Source organism: Rhinoraja longicauda, chromosome 17, assembly GCF_053455715.1.
Source record: "Rhinoraja longicauda isolate Sanriku21f chromosome 17, sRhiLon1.1, whole genome shotgun sequence".
NCBI classification, from domain to species: Eukaryota; Metazoa; Chordata; class Chondrichthyes; order Rajiformes; family Arhynchobatidae; genus Rhinoraja; species Rhinoraja longicauda.
Genome location: NC_135969.1, coordinates 40,587,556 through 40,607,593, shown reverse-complemented (window position 1 = coordinate 40,607,593; position 20,038 = coordinate 40,587,556). Strand labels below are relative to the sequence as shown.

General features: G+C 46.5%; 1 protein-coding gene across 1 annotated transcript; it reads right to left on the bottom strand.

Moving 5' to 3' along the window:
* Positions 1 to 2,080: 2,080 nt before the first annotated feature.
* On the bottom strand, positions 2,081 to 16,401 carry psmd6 (proteasome 26S subunit, non-ATPase 6). Its single transcript, XM_078414559.1, has 8 exons — positions 16,080 to 16,401; positions 13,444 to 13,649; positions 10,286 to 10,431; positions 8,931 to 9,150; positions 5,286 to 5,394; positions 4,314 to 4,482; positions 2,560 to 2,637; positions 2,081 to 2,455 (listed from the first exon to the last, which is right to left on the bottom strand). Exons 1-8 carry the CDS (start codon positions 16,222 to 16,224, stop codon positions 2,359 to 2,361), a joined length of 1,170 nt encoding a protein of 389 aa, XP_078270685.1. The 5' UTR covers positions 16,225 to 16,401; the 3' UTR covers positions 2,081 to 2,358.
* Between the last annotated feature and the right edge of the window lie 3,637 nt (positions 16,402 to 20,038).

The following is a 20,038-nucleotide window of genomic DNA, read 5'->3' as shown; positions in this document are numbered from 1 at the left end:
GAATCACCTCAAAAGAATTGTGTAGGAAGGAACTGCAGATGCTGGTTTAAACCAAAGATAGACACAAAATGCTGGGGTAACTCAGTGGGACAGGCAGTATCTCTGGAGAGAAGGAATGGGTGATGCTTTGGGCTGAGACCCTTCCTCAGAATAGTCAAGGGAGAGGAGAGATATAGAACAAATGAATGAAGGATATGCAAATAAATTACAATGATAAAGGAAGCAGGCCGCTGTTTGCTAGGTGAGAACGAGAAACTGGTGCGACTTGGGTTTGTTAGCTTCTGCTCTCTAACTTTAGAAATCTGCCCCTAAGTTGGTGTTAGTGCTGCCTGTTCTACAACCTAGTTAGTGCTGCAAGTGTCTACAACCTAGTTTAAGGTTGTCACCGTTCTCTTTCATAAACATGGTTAAATGGAAGAAGTTTGCTGCTTCCACAGTGGAGTTACAGGTTTGGTCTCAAACACTACTTACTCCTTGTGTAGGAAAGAACTGCAGATGCTGGTTTAAATGGAAGGTAGACACAAAATGCCAGAGTAACTCAGCAGGACCAGCAGCATCTCTGGAGAGGAATGGGTGACATTTCAGGTCGAGACCCTTCAGACTGATGTCCGGTGTGGGCGGGACAAAGATAGAGTGTAGTCAAGAGACAGTAAGTCAGGTGGGAGAACTGGGAAGGGGGAGGTGACAGAGAGGGAAAGCAAGGGCTATTTGAAGTTAGAGAAGTCAATGTTCAGACCACTGGGGTGTGAGGTGCTGTTCCTCCAATTTGTGTTGGGCCTCACTCTGACAATGGAGGAGGCCCAGGACAGAAAGGTCAGATTGGGAATGGGAGGGGGAGTTGAAGCACTGAGCCACCGGGAGATCAGGAAGGTTAAGACGGACTGAGCGGAGATGTTCAGCGAAACAATCACTGAGCCTGCACTTGGTCTCACCGATGTAAAGAAGTTGACACCTGGAACAGAGGATACAGTAGATGAGTTTGGAGGAGGTCCAGGTGAACCTCTGCCTCACCTGGAACGACTGTTTGGGTCCTTGGATGGAGTCGAGGGGGAGATAAAGGGATAGGCGTTGCAGGGGAAAGTGCCCGGGGAGGGGGTGGTTTGGGATAATTTCACCAGGGAGTTGCAGAGGGAACGGTCTCTGCGGAAAGCAGAAAGGGGTGGAGATGGGAAGATGTGGCCAGTAGTGGGATCCCGTTGGAGATGGCGGAAATGTTGGAGGATTATATTTTATATGCGACGGCTGATGGGGTGGAAGGTGAGGACAAGGGGGACTCTGTCCTTGTTACGAATTGGGAGAGGGGGAGCAAGAGCGGAGCTGCTGGATATCCAGGAGACCCTAGTGAGAGCCTCATCTATAATGGAAGAGGGGAACCCCCTTTTCCTAAAGAATAGGGACATCTCCGATGACCTGGTATGGAAAGCCTCATCCCAGGCGCAGATGCGGCGTAGACGGAGGAATTGGGAGTAGGGGATAGAGTCTTTACAGGAAGCAGGGTGGGAAGAAGTGTAATCTAGATAGTTGTGGGAGTCAGTAGGTTTGTAGTAGATGTCGGTCAATAGTCTGTCTCCTGTGATGGAGATGGTGAGATCTAGAAACGGTAGGGAGATGTTGGAGATGGTCCAAGTGAATTTGAGTGCAGGATGGAAATTGGTGATGAAGTCAGTGAGTTCTGCATGGGTGCAGGAGGTAGCACCGATGCAGTCGTCAATGTAGAGTTCGGGGATAGGGCCAGTGTATGCCCGGAACAGTGATTGTTTGACATACCGGACAACGAGGCAGGCATAGGTGGGGCCCATGCGAGTGCCTATAGCTACGCCTTGGATTTGGAGGAAATGGGAGGAGTCAAAGGAGTTGTTGAGGGTAAGGACCAGCTCTGCTAGGCAGAGGAGAGTATTGGTAGATGGAAATTGGCTGGTTCTGCGGTCGAGGAAGAAATGGAGGGCTTTAAGACCTTCCTGGTTGGGGATGGAGGTGTAGAGTGACTGGACATCCATCCTTTCCATTTAAGGGAATGAACAACTGGTGTAAATAACTCAAGACTTGAATGTCAATGGGAAGAAAACCAAGTCAGTTTGAAATGTTTAATTTCCCAGAGCTACTTTCAAAAACATCTTAAAATTGGTATTTAAGCTGGAAGTCCAATTCCCTTTGAGATACTTGAGACATTTTTGAAAACATGCTCTGGGTGTTTATTTTATATACATTGCTCAAATTGTTTACACAGCCAAGTAAACTACAAAGTTTAATACATAAAAGGTTCAACAATGGCACAAACTAAACCCATGATTTGTAAATCGTAAGAGAAATAACTAGAACAATTCAAAAACTAAATGGCCATTGTGGAGTTATCAACCATTACATATTTATCACCCGTGAGAGTTTTTGGACTCTGTTCAACAGCAGATCTCCTTTCTTTATGGTTTCCTGGTACTGCCAGTTCTTACTGTCAGGCCTGTAATAATCAAAATTAACAGTCAGAGTTTGGTCCAGCCTTACAGATCACAATATTGCACCGGGAGACTTGTGGCAAACTTCAAACTTGTCACACATACATACCTGTTGGTTTCTACGATCTCATTCACTTTGTCTATTTTACAGTGTAGTCTACCAGCGGCGATGAAACGAGAGAGTTCCCTGGAAATCAAATGGACGTTTTATTAACCTTAGTCTCCAGTGCACAAAAAATGCCCCGGTATAAAGCTAACTTAGTTTAGTTTAGAGACACAGGGCGGAAACAGGCCTTTCGGTCCGCACCGACCAGTGATCCCCGTACATTAACCTATTCTACACACAATAGGAACAATTTACACTCAATACCAAGCCAACCTGTACATCTTTGTGGAGAGTGGGAGAAAACCCACGCGGTCACGGGGAGAACGCACAATCTCCATACAGGCAGCACCCGGTTAGTTCAAACCCGGGTCTCCGGCGCTGCAAACGCTGCACGGCAGCAACTTTACCGCTGCGCCACCCTAATCTTCCAGCAACCTCAATCAGCAGTATATTCAGTCAACATCTGGTCAGGAAGGGGGGAACTGAATTTAAGAGAATTTTCTTTCATTTCACAATTTGTCAGGATAATATTGTAATGCAGAAGATGGGCCATTAACCTTGTTCCACAGGTTATATTTAGAGAGGAGAGTTCTTGAATGACAGCGCCCGCCGCTCTGCAATTTTACAATCTAAGGGGGTATTTCACCCAGACTTGCACACATATTTAAATTACGATTGACTTGCTTATGTTAATGTGTGGATTAAAGGTAACAGGGTGGCACAGCGGTAGAGTTGCTGCCTCACAGTGGCAGAGACCAAGGTTCAATCCTGACTATGGGTGCTGTCTGTACCAAACTGGTACATTCGCCTTGTGATTGTGCGGGTTTTCTCCCTGTGTTCAGCCTTCCTCCCACACTCCAAAGACGTACAGGTTTGTGGGTTAATACACTGGAATTTAGAAGGATGAGAGGGGATCTTATCGAAACGTATAAGATTATTAAGGGGTTGGACACGTTAGAGGCGGGAAACATGTTCCCAATGTTGGGGGAGTCCAGAACAAGGGGCCACAGTTTAAGAATAAGGGGTAGGCCATTTAGAACTGAGATGAGGAAAAACTTTTTCAGTCAGAGAGTTGTGAATCTGGAATTCTCTGCCTCAGAAGGCCGTGGAGGCCAATTCTCTGAATGCATTCAAGAGAGAGCTGGATAGAGCTCTTAAGGATAGCGGAGTCAGAGGGTATGGGGAGAAGGCAGGAACGGGGTACTGATTGAGAATGATCAGCCATGATCACATTGAATGGCGGTGCTGGCTCGAAGGGCCGAATGGCCTCCTCCTGCACCTATTGTCTATTGTCTTAATAGTCTTCGGTAAAATTGTAAATTCCCCCTAGTGTGTAGGATAGCGCCAGTGTATGGATGGTCGCTGGTCGGCGCGGACTCGGTAAGCCGAAGGGCCTGTTTCCGCGCTGTATCTAAAGTCATTGGTGCCTAAAGTCATATCAAACATAGAAAATAGGTGCAGGATTAGGCCATTTGACCCTTCGAGCCAGCACCACCATTCAATATGATCATGGCTGATCACCAGTACCCCGTTCCTGCTTTTTTCCCATATCCCTCGATTCCGTTAACCCGAAGAGCTAAATCTAACTCTCTCGTGAAGGTGTCACCTTTGGTAAGAAGGGAAAGTAAAAGAGCTATAAAAAATAATTAAAGACTAACCAGATAAAATGCTTAAAACAACTTGTGTATTTGAGTAAAGCTTAAAAGTAAAAGTATAACATTTTCAATTGAATATTCAGAAGATAAAAACCGACTTACTGATCAATGAACTCGACACCAACACCAAATGCTTCTGCCATGTAGGTAAGGGTTAATGAGCGATAGGATTCCAACAGCTGGCTATATGCTAAGATCCTCATTTCACGTACATAGTAGCGATAGTGAGCAGCAAAGAGCCAGTCCTTCTTTAATTCTTGTTCCACCGTGGCTGAAGAAAAAAGGAAAGTTAACGTGTAAAAGGAACTGCAGATGCTGCTTTGTACCAAAGACAGATACAAAATGATGGAGTAAATTAATACAGGCAGCTTCTCAGGAGAAGATGGAAAGGTGACGTTTCGGGTCAGGACCCTTCAACTGGAAGCAAGAAAAACGTGCGACAAACTGGGGCCGGCAACAGATGACCTCAGTCAAGGAAAGGAGGTTTCCTGATCGGCCAATTGTTGACTAAAGATAGTGTAATCCCAAGAGGGATACACTGTTGTGAACTGTCGAACTGGGTAATGGACTGTTAGTGGAAAGGGGGGTGGAGAGGTGTAAGTAGAAGTTATCTAAATTTAGAGAATTCAACATTCATACTGCTGAGTTGTAAGCCACCCAAGCGAGATAAGAGGTGTTGTTCCTCCAATTTGCTTGTGGACTCACAATGGCAAAGGAGGCCCAGGACAGAAAGGTCAGTGTGGAAATGGGAAGGAGAGTCAAAGTGGTTAGCAACCGGGAGATCCAGTAGGCCTTGGCGGATCGAGGGCAAGTGTTCAGCAAAATGGTGGCCGAGTCTGCGCTTTGTCTCACCAATGTACAGGAACTCACATTGGGAACGTCGGATGCAGTGAAAGTCATATCAGCAGAAACTTTAAAAAGCATCCCCTGCGAAAACTGACTGAGGTAAGGAATCTTTCGTTTGTAAACTTCTTGCTTGTGCGATTTTCATCCTAGTGGGTACTAATGTTATGCCCTATCCAATGAATAATTTGGCCTTCAGCAGAGAATAGGAATATATAAAAAGGCACTCACCAAGGGACTGGAAGAAAACGCCATACCGACACTCATACAGTGAAAACAGATACTGCCGAATCGCTGGAAGGCTATGCAGGACCTCAAGAATCTCGGCACCTTTGATGACCTGATTTTAAATAAGAAACCCCATCAATTAGACTTCTTGACAGTTTGTATGAAATGGTACACGATGGACTTCATGTAGAATGAAACATTGAATCAGAGCAAGGCTGATCTGTACCTCTATCATTAAATATGCTCAACAATAATCTCTGCTCTGAAAATATCAATTGAATTAGAATCTAGTGTGTAAGAAGGAACTGCAGATGCTGGTTTAAACTGAAGATAGACACAAAAAGCCGGAGTAACTCAGCAGGGACATGCATCATCTCTGGAGAGAAGGAATGGGTGACGTTTCGGGTCTGAAGAAGGGTTTCGATCTGAAACGTCACCCATTTCTTCTCTCCAGAGATGCTGCCTGACCCGCTGAGTTACTCCACCTTTTGTGTCTATCTTCGAATTAGAATCCATAGCCTTTGAGGCAAGAACTCTATTATCCTCCAAGGAAAATGTATTCCAATCTATCAATAATCGAGCAGTGATTTTAATGCCTGTCTTCAGGCTCGGTACCTCAAAGTTTTCATCTATCCTTTCAGAAATGTTAAGTACCTCAATGATCCATTTGAATGACGCATTCATTCTTGCCTCCAATGCAAGCCATTTAATCAGACCGCAGGATCAACTAGACCTGAGATGAGGTGCCACCATGGTTCGACCCGAATGAAGCATAATTTCCTGCCCTTTATTCTACTATTGAAAAGACAAGTCCCCAACTTCTGTTGCATTGAAATTAAATTTGAACAGTGAGGTAAGTTGAATGAGAGAAGTGCTGCTCTTTCCTCCACTAAAGCAGCGAATGCTCTTTCCTCCACTAAAGCAGCAGAGTTACCAAAAGAAAATTCCTACAATAGACAATAGGTGCAGGAGGAGGCCATTCGGCCCTTCGAGCCAGCACCGCCATTCAATGTGATCATGGCTGATCATTCTCAATCAGTACCCCGTTCCTGCCTTCTCCCCATACCCCCTGACTCCGCTATCCTTAAGAGCTCTATCTAACTCTCTCTTGAATGCATTCAGTGAATTGGCCTCCACTGCCTCCTGAGGCAGAGAATTCCACAAATTGACAATGATTATTGCATGCCTTAATGCAGTACAAAACTAACTCCCTCCCATTGTGCTGAAATGCCAGTCTAAAGTACAAACTGTTTCTCTCCCAGCAAGTGCGACATGGATTTTCTATTTCAATTTAACACAGCAGAAAATTGCCAACTCTAGTCGATGTATTAAAAATAACCCAGATTAGAATAGGAAAACACCACTTACAAGAAAAACTAGAACTAGAAATGTTCTAGTCCTGCCCTACACCCAAAAAAACCAATAAGAAAATACTTGATGAAAATCACAAAACTGAAAGCAGCTGCATCTCATTTTAGGAATGATATTGACCGCATTTTTTACAGCCTTTAAAAAAAAATCCAAGTATAAATGAAGGTTTAGTGATCTTAGGTGATTAACACAAAGTACATTGCATTCATACTGTGCTCATTTAAAAATGATTAGTACGTGTAGACATTAATATAACTGAGACCAGCAAAAACATTACATTTTACAGCCTTGTTTGAGAGCCAGTGATAGTTGTACAGCACAGAAATGGGCCCTTTGGCCCACATGTCCATGCCAAACCATTAAGCCCATCTACTCTAAGCCCATTTAGCTGAGATCAGCTGAGAAGGTTGTTGGCTGTAACCTTCCCATTGACAAACTGTACACTGCAAGGGCCAGGAAGCGAGCAGGTAAGATCATCTCTGACCCCTCTCACCCTGGCCACAAGCTCTTTGAAGCACTTCCCTCTGGAAGGCGACTCGGGACTGTCAAAGCAGCCACAGCCAGACATTAAAACAGGTTTTTTTTCCGTGAGTAGTAGCTCTACTCAATAACCAAAAGTCTGTAGTCTCTTTTTGCTCTGGTTTATTTCACTCACACGTTTAAACCGTAATGTTGGATTCTTAATGTTTTAATGTTTTTATGCTTTATTCTTAATTGTTTACTGTATGTTCGTGTTGTTACTTGTGAGCGGAGCACCAAGACACATTCCTTGTATGTGTACATACTTGGCCAATAAACTTATTCATTTATTTACTCGCATTAGGACCATGTCCTTTAGTGCCTTGATTATTTAAGGTCTGTCTCAATGCCTTTCAAACGTAGTAATTATATTATTTTCCACTACCTATTTCATCACCTGCTCCACAACTGCACACTGCAAAATGCTTGGCGGAAAAAAAAAATCATAGGTATCATCCAGCTTTATTGCCCTTTAAAGATTTTTTTTGTCATGCAATGGATGCTCAATTTGCCAAAGACCACGCGTCCTCGACCTTCCACTCCATCCTCATTTCCAGGAACGACTCTCCATTTCACAGAATACACACGATAGGAACAGCATTGATAATGCTATTTGTCGACCAAGTCCGATGAAGGGTCATGAGCCGTTTCGGGCTCAATGCTGCCTGACCTGCTGAGTTTGTGTCTCATTTTGTGTCTATCTTCAGCAAAGATAATAAACAGATGACTTTCTTCATCACATCACTCTGAAAGTGACGCACACCCAGACGAGTCTCCCAGTTCTGTGAAACTATGACAAGCAGGGGACAAGATCGCACAGGATGGACATGGCCATTCACACATCGCCCGACCACCATCTGAAACCGATCCATATCTAGCATATAATTCTTAACGAAACAAAATCCACCACACTGAGCCAAGACCCTGGGAAGAGACTGTGTGCGGAACTCCTAAAGAGCAAATCACGTTTTTTCTAATTGACTGCATTTTGCACTCTTTTTAGCTTTGAACGTGTTCATGAATTCTTCATTTAACATTGATAAACCAGCATGCAGCTTGCAAATTAACTCATTACCGTACCTCCCACAGTGAGATGGCACCTTGTTACCACTCCACTGAAAAATAACGGCATGCTCATTGTAGAATGAAGGTGCCATTCCAACCTCTGTCCCTGCTGGCTCGTTAACGAACTATCCAATTAACTCTCCTTGCCTACTCTGTGCAATTTCTCCATTAAATGATCTCATCGTACATACCAGATGACAACAGGTCACAGTAAGACGACACAAGTCACCTTTGGTTCTATCGCCAATTATCATGAACATCTATGCATTGGTCATCTGAGTCCCACTGGAATCAAGTTTTTTCCTTATTTAAAGGCAGCACAGTGGTTCAGCCAATGCCTTGTGGCGCCAGAGACCCGGATTTGATCCTGACTACGGGTGCATATCTTTACGGAGTTTGTACGTTCTCCCCGTGACCTGCGTGGGGTTTCTCCAAGATCTTCGGTTTCCTCCCATACTCCAAAGACGTACAGGTTTGTAGGCTTGGTGTAAATGTAAAATTGTTCCTAGTGTGTGTAGGGTAGTGTCAATGTGCTGGGATTGCTGGTCGCCGCAAACTCGGTGGGCCGAAGGGCCTGTTTCCGCGCGGTATCTCTAAACTAAACAAAATTAAAAGTTACAACCACTTCTATCAGTTGCCCTTTCCACCTTTGCTACTCCGAGTTTATAATAGTTTCACTATTATAGCGCTTACCTTTTCACGAAGATCGGGTCGCTCCAACGCAATCATGCTGACATAAACAGTGTAGGTCACAAAGGTTTTGTAATCCATGAGTTCGTAGGAAGTGAATGTGGAGACCGTGTCTAGGAACAGCTCCGCCGCCTGCTTGAAGTCTCGAATTGCCACACAATACATCCCTTGGTAAACTTTTAGACGATTCCTTCTATCCCAGTCACCACCTTCTTCAATTAAGCTGCAAAAGAATCCTCACGTTAAATACACTAAAAACATTTACGACTTATTAATTCTGGTCATCTCCACAAATAAGTTTTGAACAGGCTGTGATCCTGCTGTTGCTAGCTGGCACAAGCTTGGCCCACAGTACGTTAGATGTGCCACAACAAGTGAAGGGTCCTTATCTACCATCCACATCATTGGAGACACTCGAATCGGACGAGATACAGTGAAAAGCCTTTGTCGTGTGCAAACCACTCAGCGGAAAGACTATAAATGGTTACAATCGAGCTGCACACAGTGTACAGCTACATGAAAAAGAGAATAATGTGAATAATGTTTTGTGCAAGATAAAGCCAGTATAGTCTGATTAAAGATAGTCCAAGGGTCTCCAATGAGGTAGACAGTAGTTTAGGACTGCTCTCTAGTTGATGGTAGGATGGTTACTCATGTACAGGACAGCATTGAAATGCATATACATCGATCAGCCAAAACATTTTGATCAGGGACAGGCGAAGTGAATAACATTGATTATCTTGTTACAATGGCACCTGTCAAGGGGTGGGATATATTAGGCAGCAAGTGAACAGTCAGTTCTTGAAGTTGACGTGTTGGATGCAGAAGAAATGGGCAGGCGTAAAGACCTGAGCGACTTTGACAAGGGCCAAATTGTTATGGCCAGACGACTGGGTCAGAGCATCTCTGAAACAGCCATGCTTGTGGGGTGCTCCCGGTCAGCAGTGGTGAGCACCTACCGACATTGGTCCGAGGAGGGACAAACCACAAACCGGCGACAGGGTGTTGGGTGCCCAAGGATCATCAATGTGCGAGGGCAACGAAGGCTATCCCGTCAGATCCGAACCGACAGAAGGTCGACTGTGGCACAAGTCACAGAAAATGTTAATGGTGGTCACGGGAGGAATGTGTCACAATACACAGTGCATCGCACCCTGCTGCGTATGGGGCTGCACACGGAGGACCAACAGCATATTAGGCAGATGGTCATAATGTTTTAGCTCATAAGGTTTTGGCTGATCGGTGTAAATACAGATCAGTGCCAAATATTGACCATGAGGGGCATGCTAAAGAATTCACATGAATCAATGGAAAATGAACAGCTGCACCTGAACCCATGAAACAAATGCTACAAGTACCTTTTAGCTTTCTCAATGTTACGAGTAATAAGATCATTATCCATGTAAAACAAGCCAATTCTCAGCAGGTAAAACACAATATCTAGGCGATGTCCCAGAGCCACAGTCTTGTCGTACGTTTTCCGGAAGGCAGTCAAAGCACCTTCCTAAATTGAAAAGATTATTTTTTGTTAAAGTAAAATCAAGGCAAGTGACTGAAAATAGTTACTAAGGCCACTCAGTGAGACTGTTGAAGCATTTACTCTCAATAACATCAATCACTTATTGTCAAAGCTCCAAGCAACTTATTTAATATTTACAAAGTGACAAACTTGAATGATATTCAACTCAACAGGAACCAAATTTGAAATCCAAGTAGATTTCACGACCTCCCAAACTATTTTGCAATATGACCCCACATTAATATTGAAACTTCACATAATCCTAGAAGCCAACCAAAACTCAATAGTATTCAAGCATAAAATAACACAAAGCGCTGGAGTAACTCAGCAGCTCAGGCAACATCTCTGGAGGACATGGATAGGCAACGTTTCACAGAATGCTGGAGTAACTCAGCGGGTCAGGCAGCATCTCTGGAGAACACAGATAGGTGACGTTTCACGGAGTGCTGGAGTAACTCAGCGGGTCAGGCAGCATCCCTGGAGAACATGGATAGGTGACGTTTCAGAGTGCTGGAGTAACTCAGCGGGTCAGGCAGCATCCCTGGAGAACATGGATAGGTGACGTTTCAGAGTGCTGGAGTAACTAAGCGGGTCAGGCAGCATCTCGAGAATATGGATAAGTGACGTTTCAGAGTGCTGGAGTAACTCAGCGGGTCAGGCAACATCTCTGGAGGACAAGGATAAGGATGTTTCACAGAGTGCTGGAGTAACTCAGCGGGTCAGGCAGCATCTCTGGAGAACATGGATAGGTGACGTTTCAGAGTGCTGGAGTAACTAAGCGGGTCAGGCAGCATCTCTGGAGAACATGGATAGGTGATATTTTGACCTTTCCAGTTGCGACCCTTCTTCAGACTGAATGGAGTGGCAGGAGAAAGTTGAACAAGTGGTGGAGGTGGGATAAAGCCTGGCAGGTGAAGAAGGAGGGGGTGGGAGTTGGGTAGTCCAACAATTTTACAACTGTGGGTGGGCAAATGGCATCTGTGATGGCAATCCCATCAGCAAACGCTCCAATTTGGATTCATGATCCAAGTCTGAGAGAGTACAGGATTTGCAATTGACATTTTACATATTAAATCTTTGCGTTCCACTCAAAGGACCATTCGAGGGAATGTGTGACAATTGGCTACAGAATAAAGTGGGAAATTGGGAGGTATAACACGATAATTTTGCATCCGGATTTCATCATTTTCCAAGTACGGATGTTTCTGCAATAACGCAATAGTTGCGTTTCTAAGAAACAAAGCATTAAAAAAAATTGCATACAAAAACAATTATGTCAATGGGGAAAAGGGGACTAGGGGCAAGAGAATTTCAGGCTTGCAGTAAATTCCCAGCCGAATTTTCAAAATTAAGGCCTTAGCTACAAGTTTCATTTTATTACTGAAACAAAAAATAGTAAAGGCTATGTTACATTGCTTAATAAAGTCTTGTTGCACTGGTTTCAATAGAAGCAATTGTTTGTCAATTGCAATTATCACCTACGTGAAACTGAGATTGTGGTTTTCTGGGATAACAGTGTCGGCCTACTGCAGGGAGGTTACATGGAACCTGCAGGGAGGTGACATGGAACCTGCAGGGAGGTGACATGGAACCTGCAGGGAGGTGACATGGAACCTGCAGGGAGGTGACATGGAACCTGCAGGGAGGTGACATGGAACCTGCAGGGAGGTGACATGGAACCTGCAGGGAGGTGACATGGAACCTGCAGGGAGGTGACATGGAACCTGCAGGGAGGTGACATGGAACCTGCAGGGAGGTGACATGGAACCTGCAGGGAGGTGACATGGAACCTGCAGGGAGGTTACACAGTTTTTTTCTCCTAACATTAAAAAAAACCTGTGGAGGAACTCAGACAGACAGCATCTGTGAAGGAATTTAGGTGGTACGGTGGCGCAGCGGTAGAGTTGCTGCCTTACAGCGAATGCAGCGCCGGAGACCTGGGTTCGATCCCGACTACGGGTGCTGTTTGTATTTGTACGTTCTCCCCGTGGGTTTTCTCCAAGATTTTCGGTTACCTCCCACACTCCAAAGACGTACAGGTTTGTAGGTTAATTGGCTTGGTAAATGTAAAAATAGTCCCTAGTAGGTATGGGATAGTGTTAATGTGCGGGGATCGCTGGTCGGCACGGACCCAGTGGGCCGAAATGGGCCTGTTTTTGCGCTGTATCTCAAAACTAAACTAAACTAAATGAACAGATGACATTTCGGATCTAGACCCTTCTTTACACACAAGTGATGATTCAGGTCAGGACCCTTCATTAGACTTTCTCCCCCCCAAGACAGCTTTTTTCAGCTCGGCGATTTCCAAATTCTCATTTTCAAATATAGACACAAAATGCTGGAGTAACTCAGCAGGACAGGCAACATCTCTGGAGAGAAGGAATGGGTGACGGTTTGGGTCGAGACCTGAATTCTCTGATGAAATTTCGGTCAAATTCTCAATTTCCAAGCAAAAATCGTGTTATAACTGATTGGGCCCACATAACGCAAAAAGTATTCCACAATTCATCAATCGCATTATATCCAATTTGTGTTCAAGCAGAACTACCTGCGTAGATTTTTTATTAAAGAGGAGTATGATATGCAGTTTCAACTGACATGTTCTTTGATACAACACTAACCTATTTCTGAACATACAATTAGGAACCATGCAATTAGGGTTTTAGGGACCGTACAATTAGCTGCCATGATTGACCGAGGCAAACCTTATTGCTTTCACAACTATACAATAGCCAGAGAGCTGTGAATCTGTGGAATTCTCTGCCACAGAAGGCAGTGGAGGCCAATTCACTGGATGTTTTCAAGAGAGATTTAGCTCTTAGTGCTAAAGGAATCAAGGGATATGGAGAAAAAGCAGGAACGGGATACTGATTTTAGATGATCAGCCATGATCACATTGAATGGCAGTGCTAGCTTGAAGCGCTAAATGGCCTCCTCCTGCACCTATTTTCTATGTTTCCCTCAATAAATTAATTGCTGTATGAAGATAATTCTTACTTTGTCACCTATTCGGCAGAGGTACTCAGCCTTGGCCATCATAGCATTTCTGATTTCACTTTCACCCAGATTTTTTTCAGCATCTTCTAGTATATCGTCCAGGCGTTTTAGTTCTTCCTCATTTGCCTTTTTCATTTTGCTCAAGAGGTCTGTGTCAACTGGCCATCCGACATCTTTACAGAGCTGTTCATAGTATGGAGCCATATCTGCAAAACATATCATCGCTTTGGAATTCAAGGACTTCACACATTCATTTCCCCATCGCTCTGTGGCAATATAAACTGAAACACAGGTCCACCGCTGATTTTTCGGCAACTGGTGGTCCGGCACTTCCTTTAATGTGGACAAAATTACAACCCCCCCCCCCCCCAAAATGTGGTGCCTCGGTCGGGTGAGGCGTCCGATCTCGACCTCATCGAGACTTCCACACTGATCAGCGGGTCGAATTGACCCCCTGCTGCCTGGGCTTTGGAACTCTGACCCGGCGGCCAGCAGACCCATTCCGATGGCCGACTTCTACAGCCGATCGGCGGGGTCGAGTTTGCTACCTGCGGCTCTAGAACTCCAGCCTGGCCAGAGCCAGCAATCCTGTTCCCATCGCCGACTTCTGCGGCTGACTTTACAGGCCAGTATCCCCCCCCCCCCCCAGGAAGCCATGACCTCTGTTGGTCTGGCAAAACGGATAATATGGCATGACTCTGGAAACAAAGGTGCCAGAAATCAGTGGTCGACCCGTATAAGAGAGGGAGCAATGCTGACAGCCGTGTGGATTTTGCAATCATACTAAAATCTAATATATAAAAGAAGTGAAGAAAATAAACTCAGGACTGGGGGCAGAGTTGTTATGGATTCATGAAGGGGACAGTTCTGACAGTTTTGCTGGGAGTTCTTTTTGAGGTTGTAACAAGCGGAATAGTGTATTTGATCACACAAAACCTCTTAAATTGGACAAGTTAGATGCTAGGGTGCTGTTGTACAAGGTATTGGTGAAACAGCTCTTGGGAGTACAGCCCTGTGTTCAGCTGCAGTCACCCTGCTACAGGACAGATGTCATTAAGCTGGAAAGGGTGCAGAGATCTACAAGGATGTTGCCTTAACTTGCGGGCCTGAGCTACAAGGAGAGGCTGAGCAGGCTAGGACTTTACTCCTTGGAGCGCAGGAGGACGAGGGGTGATCTGATAGAGCTGTATAACCATGAGAGAATAGAATATATTAAGGAGGATTTGAGTAAATAGGTGCAAAGAGGACCTAGCTAGTGCAGTTGTACAGGGCCCTGGTGAGACCACACCTGGAGTACTGTGTGCAGTTTTGGTCTCCTAATTTGAGGAAGGACATTCTTGCTATTGAGGGAGTGCGGCGTAGGTTCACCAGTTTAATTCTCGGGATGGCGGGACTGACATATGTATTCAAGAGAGTTGGATATAGCTCTTAGGGCTAACGGAATCAAGGGAGAAAGCAGAGGGAGGGAACAAACTCAGGCCTGAGGACGGGTTATGAGGGATGAATCTGAAGTCTGGATCTTCTCCGAGTCTGAAGAAGGACCTTTATCCGGACCAAACAGACATACCATGGGAAATGATTTGCTGGAACTTACAATTACAGGCATCGGTGTCAGAGTCATAGAGTTATGCAACATGGAAACAGACCCTTCAGCCCATCTGCGGAGGACACGGATAGGTAATAGGGTCTCGACCCGAAACGTCGTCCATCCAACGTTCTCCAGAGATGCTGCCAGACCCGCTGAGGTACTCCAGCACTTGTGTGTGTGTGTGTGTGGGGGGGGGGGGGGGGGGGGGGGGGGGGGGGGGGGGTGAGGAGAGGTTGGGGATGAGGAGAGGTTGGGGATGAGGAGAGGATGGGAGGAGGTGAGGAGAGGATGGGGATGAGGAGAGGGGGAGAGGAGGAGAGGGGGAGAGGAGGAGAGGAGGGGAGGGGAGGGGGAGAGGAGGGGAGGGGGAGAGGAGGGGAGGGGAGGGGGAGAGGAGGGGGAGAGGAGGGGAGGGGGAGAGGGGAGGGGGAGAGGAGGGGAGGGAGAGGGGAGAGGAGGGGAGGGGGAGGAGAGGGGGAGAGGAGGGGAGGGGGAGAGGAGAGGAGGGGGTGGGGAGAGGAGGGGGTGGGGAGAGGAGGGGGTGGGGAGAGGAGGGGTTGGGGATGAGGAGAGGAGGGGGTGGGGAGAGGAGGGGGTGGGGAGAGGAGAGGAGGGGGTTGGGGATGAGGAGAGGAGGGGTTGGGGATGAGGAGAGGATGGGGGGAGGTGAGGAGAGGATGGAGGTGGTGGGGAGAGGAGGGGGTGGGGTGGAGGATGGGGAGCGGCCGGGGTATGGTCTATGAATGGGGTGGTGGGGGGGGAGGATTGGCGGGGGTAAGTGCAGCCCCCGGGCACCAGGCTCGGACTCGGGGAGAAGCCTCGGGTGTCGCTCGGATGCAGGCCCTGGGCCCTGGTTGACTGCAGGCCCCGAGTGAAGCCTCGGCTCCGGATGGATGCAGGTCCTCGGCCTCCGGAGTCCCCAGTCGAGGCGTCATCCGCTGGTGGCTGCCGGCCTGGGGTAAAGGCCCGGCCTCGGGAGTGTGTGTGTGTGTGTAGGCCCCGGGTGGAGCCTCGGCCTGGCGTGCCCCGGGCCGCCGCCGCCACTCACTGTTGTCCCTGACGGCGTCCATCAGCTGCCCGCGGGCGGCGGGGACTGCGCGCTCCGGGCCCAGCGTCAGCTGGAAGCGGACCTGTGCGATGGCCAGGCTGGGGTTCTTCGGCAACCCCTCCTCCTCCAGGTTCTCCAGCGGCATCTTCGCTTCGCTCCGCTCCCCCCGGCCCACACTCACTGTGTCCCGCTCACACTCACACACTCCCCGGCCCAGTGACACTCTCACTCTCCGCCTCTCTCTCACACACACACACTGTCCCCGGTACAGACACGCACTCTCCCCGGCCCAGTGACACTCTCACTCCTCGGCCTAGTCACTCTCCCCCCCCCTCACTCCCGCACCAGCGCCGCCTGCCTTGGCGCCCGCACACTCACACTCTCACTGCTCACACAATACACACACAGTACACACAGTACACACACACACACAGTACACACACAGTACACACACAGTACACACACAGTACACTCACAGTACACACACACAGTACACACAGTACACTCACACACACACAGTACACACACATACAGTACACTCACACACACAGTACACACACAGTACACTCACACACACAGTACACTCACACACACAGTACACACACAGTACACACACAGTACACACAGTACACTCACACACACACAGTACACTCACACACACAGTACACACATACAGTACACTCACACACACAGTACACACACAGTACACTCACACACACATACAGTACACACACACACACACACAGTACACACACACACAGTACACTCACACACAAATACAGTACACTCACACACAGTACACACACACACAGTACACTCACTCACACAGTACACTCACACACAGTACACACACAGTACACACACAGTACACACACAGTACACACACAGTACACACACAGTACACACACAGTACACACACAGTACACACACACAGTACACACACAGTACACACACAGTACACTCACACACAGTACACACTACACTCACACACACAATACACACACAGTACACACACACACACACACAGTACACACACACAGTACACACACACACACAGTTCACACACACACATAGTACACTCACACACAGTACACACACACACACAGTGTACACACATACAGTACACTCACACACACATACAGTACACACACACAGTACACTCACACACACACAGTACACTCACACTCAAATACAGTATACTCACACACACACATTACGCTCACACACAGTACACACACACAGTACACTCACTCACACAGTACACTCACTCACACACACAGTACACTCACACACAGTTCACTCACTCACACACAGTACACACACAGTACACTCACACACAGTACACTCACACACAGAACACACACTCACACACAGTACACTCACACACAATACACTCACACACAGTACACACACACACACACAGTACACTCACACACACTGTACACTCACACACACAGTACACCCACACACACAGTACACCCACACACACACAGTACACACACACACAGTACACACACACACAGTACTCACACACACAGTACACACACACCCATCCACAGCACAACAACCAGACCTACCCTCACTCGCGGTACAACTGGCAGACCCTCAACTACAGCAAAACAGTACAACCTATAGTGCACCAAATTGGACCCACACCACAGTCTTTCCAGGTGAGACAAAGGTTCACCTGCACCTCCTCCAACCTCATCTATTGCATCCGCTGCTCTAGATGTCAACTTATTTACATCGGCGAAACCAAGCGCAGGCTCAGCGATTGCTTCGCTGAACACCTGCGCTCGGTCCGCATTGACCAAACTGATCTCCCGGTGGCCGAGCACTTCAACTCCCCCTCCCATTCCCAGTCTAACCTTTCTGTCATGGGCCTCCTCCAATGCCATAGTGAGGCCCACCGGAAATTGGAGGAACAGCACCTCGTATTTCGTCTGGGCAACTTGCAGCCCAGCGGTATGAACATCGACTTCTCCAACTTTAGATAGTTCCTCTGTCCCTCTCTTCCCCTCCTCCTTCCCAGATCTCCCTCTATCTTCCTGTCCCCACCTATATCCTTCCTTTGTCCCGCCCCCGTGTCATCAGTCTGAAGAAGGGTCTCAACCCGAAACATCACCCATTCCTTCTCTCCCGAGATGCTGCCTGACCTGCAGAGTTACTCCAGCATTTTGTGAATAAAAGACCCTCATCCACAATCAGTTGAAGAACAGCAGACTGAACCTTGATTCATGAAGTAGTAGTTATTTTGTTTAGTGTGTAGGAAGGAACTGCAGATGCTGTTTACACCGAAGATCGACACAAGATGCTGGGGTAAATCAGCAGTCAGGCAGCATCTCTGGAGAAAAATAATTGGTGACGTTTCGGGCCAAGACCCTTCTTCAGATTTACTTCATTATGGTTGATGTAAATGCTACCCAACGGTAGTCATTGAGGTAGGTCACCATTCTCTTGCTGGCCCCCAGTATGATAGATTATTTTGTGATTATCATAGTGATTATATCATATTAATTGTTTACAGTGTATTATGTTTACACATTCTGTTGTGCTGCTGCAAGTAAGAATTTTATTGTTCTATCTGGGACATATGACAATAAAACACATGCTTAGGAAGGAAGTATGTTTGTGTTTTCATTTGTGAGCGGAGCACCAAGGCACATTCCTTGGATACGCATACTTGGCCAATAAACTTATTCATTCATTCATTCATTCATTCAACTGCTGATGCTGGTTTAAATTGAAGATAGACACAAAATGCTGGAGTATCTCAGCGGGTCAGGCGGCATCTCTGGAGAGAAGGAATGGGTAACGTTTCGGTGACAGTCTGAAGAAGGATCTCGACCCGAAAACGTCACCCATTCTTTCTCTCCAGAAATGCCGCCTGACCCGCTGGGTCACTCCAGCATTTTGTGTCTATATTGACAATACAACAACCCTTGACTCTTGAACTGTGTTCACAATATCAGTGTTAACGCAATGGGAATGTCAGGAGGCCCTGCTGAATTTTAGAGCAGAGCTCTCATAACATTGCAAGGTTGGTTGATAATCACTTGTCGATAAAGGGCTTCTGAGTGGAATTTCCTCATTCTAAACATTCCCATACCTGTCATGTACAGTGAAATATTTATCTGTAACGATGCTGATTAATAGACTGAATGGATCCAAACTTTCCTCCTGAAGAACCCACACAAAATAATTGATAACTGGAAATTCTAAGGCATTCTGACATGGTATTGAAGTATTAGCTATATCAGTGATAGACACAAAATGCTGGAGTGATTCGGCAGGTCAGGCGGCATCTCTGAATAAAAGGAGTAGGTGACGTTTCTGGTCGGAACCCTTCTTCAGACCCAGAAGAAGAAGGCAGACAGGTCTCGACCCGAAACGTCACCGATTCCTTTTCTCCAGAGATGCTGCCTGACCCGCTGAGTCCCTCCAGCACTTTGTAGCTATCTTCGGTGTAAACCAGCACCTGCAGTTCCTTCCTAAGCGTTAGATATAACAATGTTTAGTCCCATACAATGCAAGTGTGAAGTTTGTTTAAAAAAAAAATAATGAGTATGTTCAGATGTTCCATTGCAAATCACCCCCTCTGGCTTTGTGTGCAAAAATATTTCCTTTGAGTATAATCATAAGATCATCAATTAAAATTATATTTCAGTATTCTGCGTGTGACTATTATCAGTGGGAGATGTGAATCTGCTGTGAAAAAAAACACTTTCAATTGTACGCCTGGAATTACAATACATGTGACTACTGATACGCACCTACATGGTTGCCCTGGAAACAGATGCTCAGCTTATCCTCCCCTTCTCTATTTCCGCAGCCAAATGAAGAGCTGTTCACCATTCTTTTCGCTCTTTTCTCTATATCCATCATAACCCCAAGTGATGAAATGGCTGACGTTTCAAGGTCGAGACCCTTCTTCAGACTGAGGAAGGGTCTCGACCCGA

What these genes read in the sequence shown, in the direction of transcription:
- psmd6 (XM_078414559.1), bottom strand. Translation starts at nt 16,224, where the DNA reads ATGCCGCTGGAGAACCTGGAGGAGGAGGGGTTGCCGAAGAACCCCAGC. An exon ending in AACATTGAGAAAGCTAAAAG is followed by an intron (nt 9,151 to 10,285) that starts GTACTTGTAGCA and finishes ATTCTTTTGCAG; the next exon opens with CTTAATTGAAGAAGGTGGTG. An exon ending in GGTGTCGAGTTCATTGATCA is followed by an intron (nt 2,638 to 4,313) that starts GTAAGTCGGTTT and finishes TTTGATTTCCAG; the next exon opens with GGAACTCTCTCGTTTCATCG.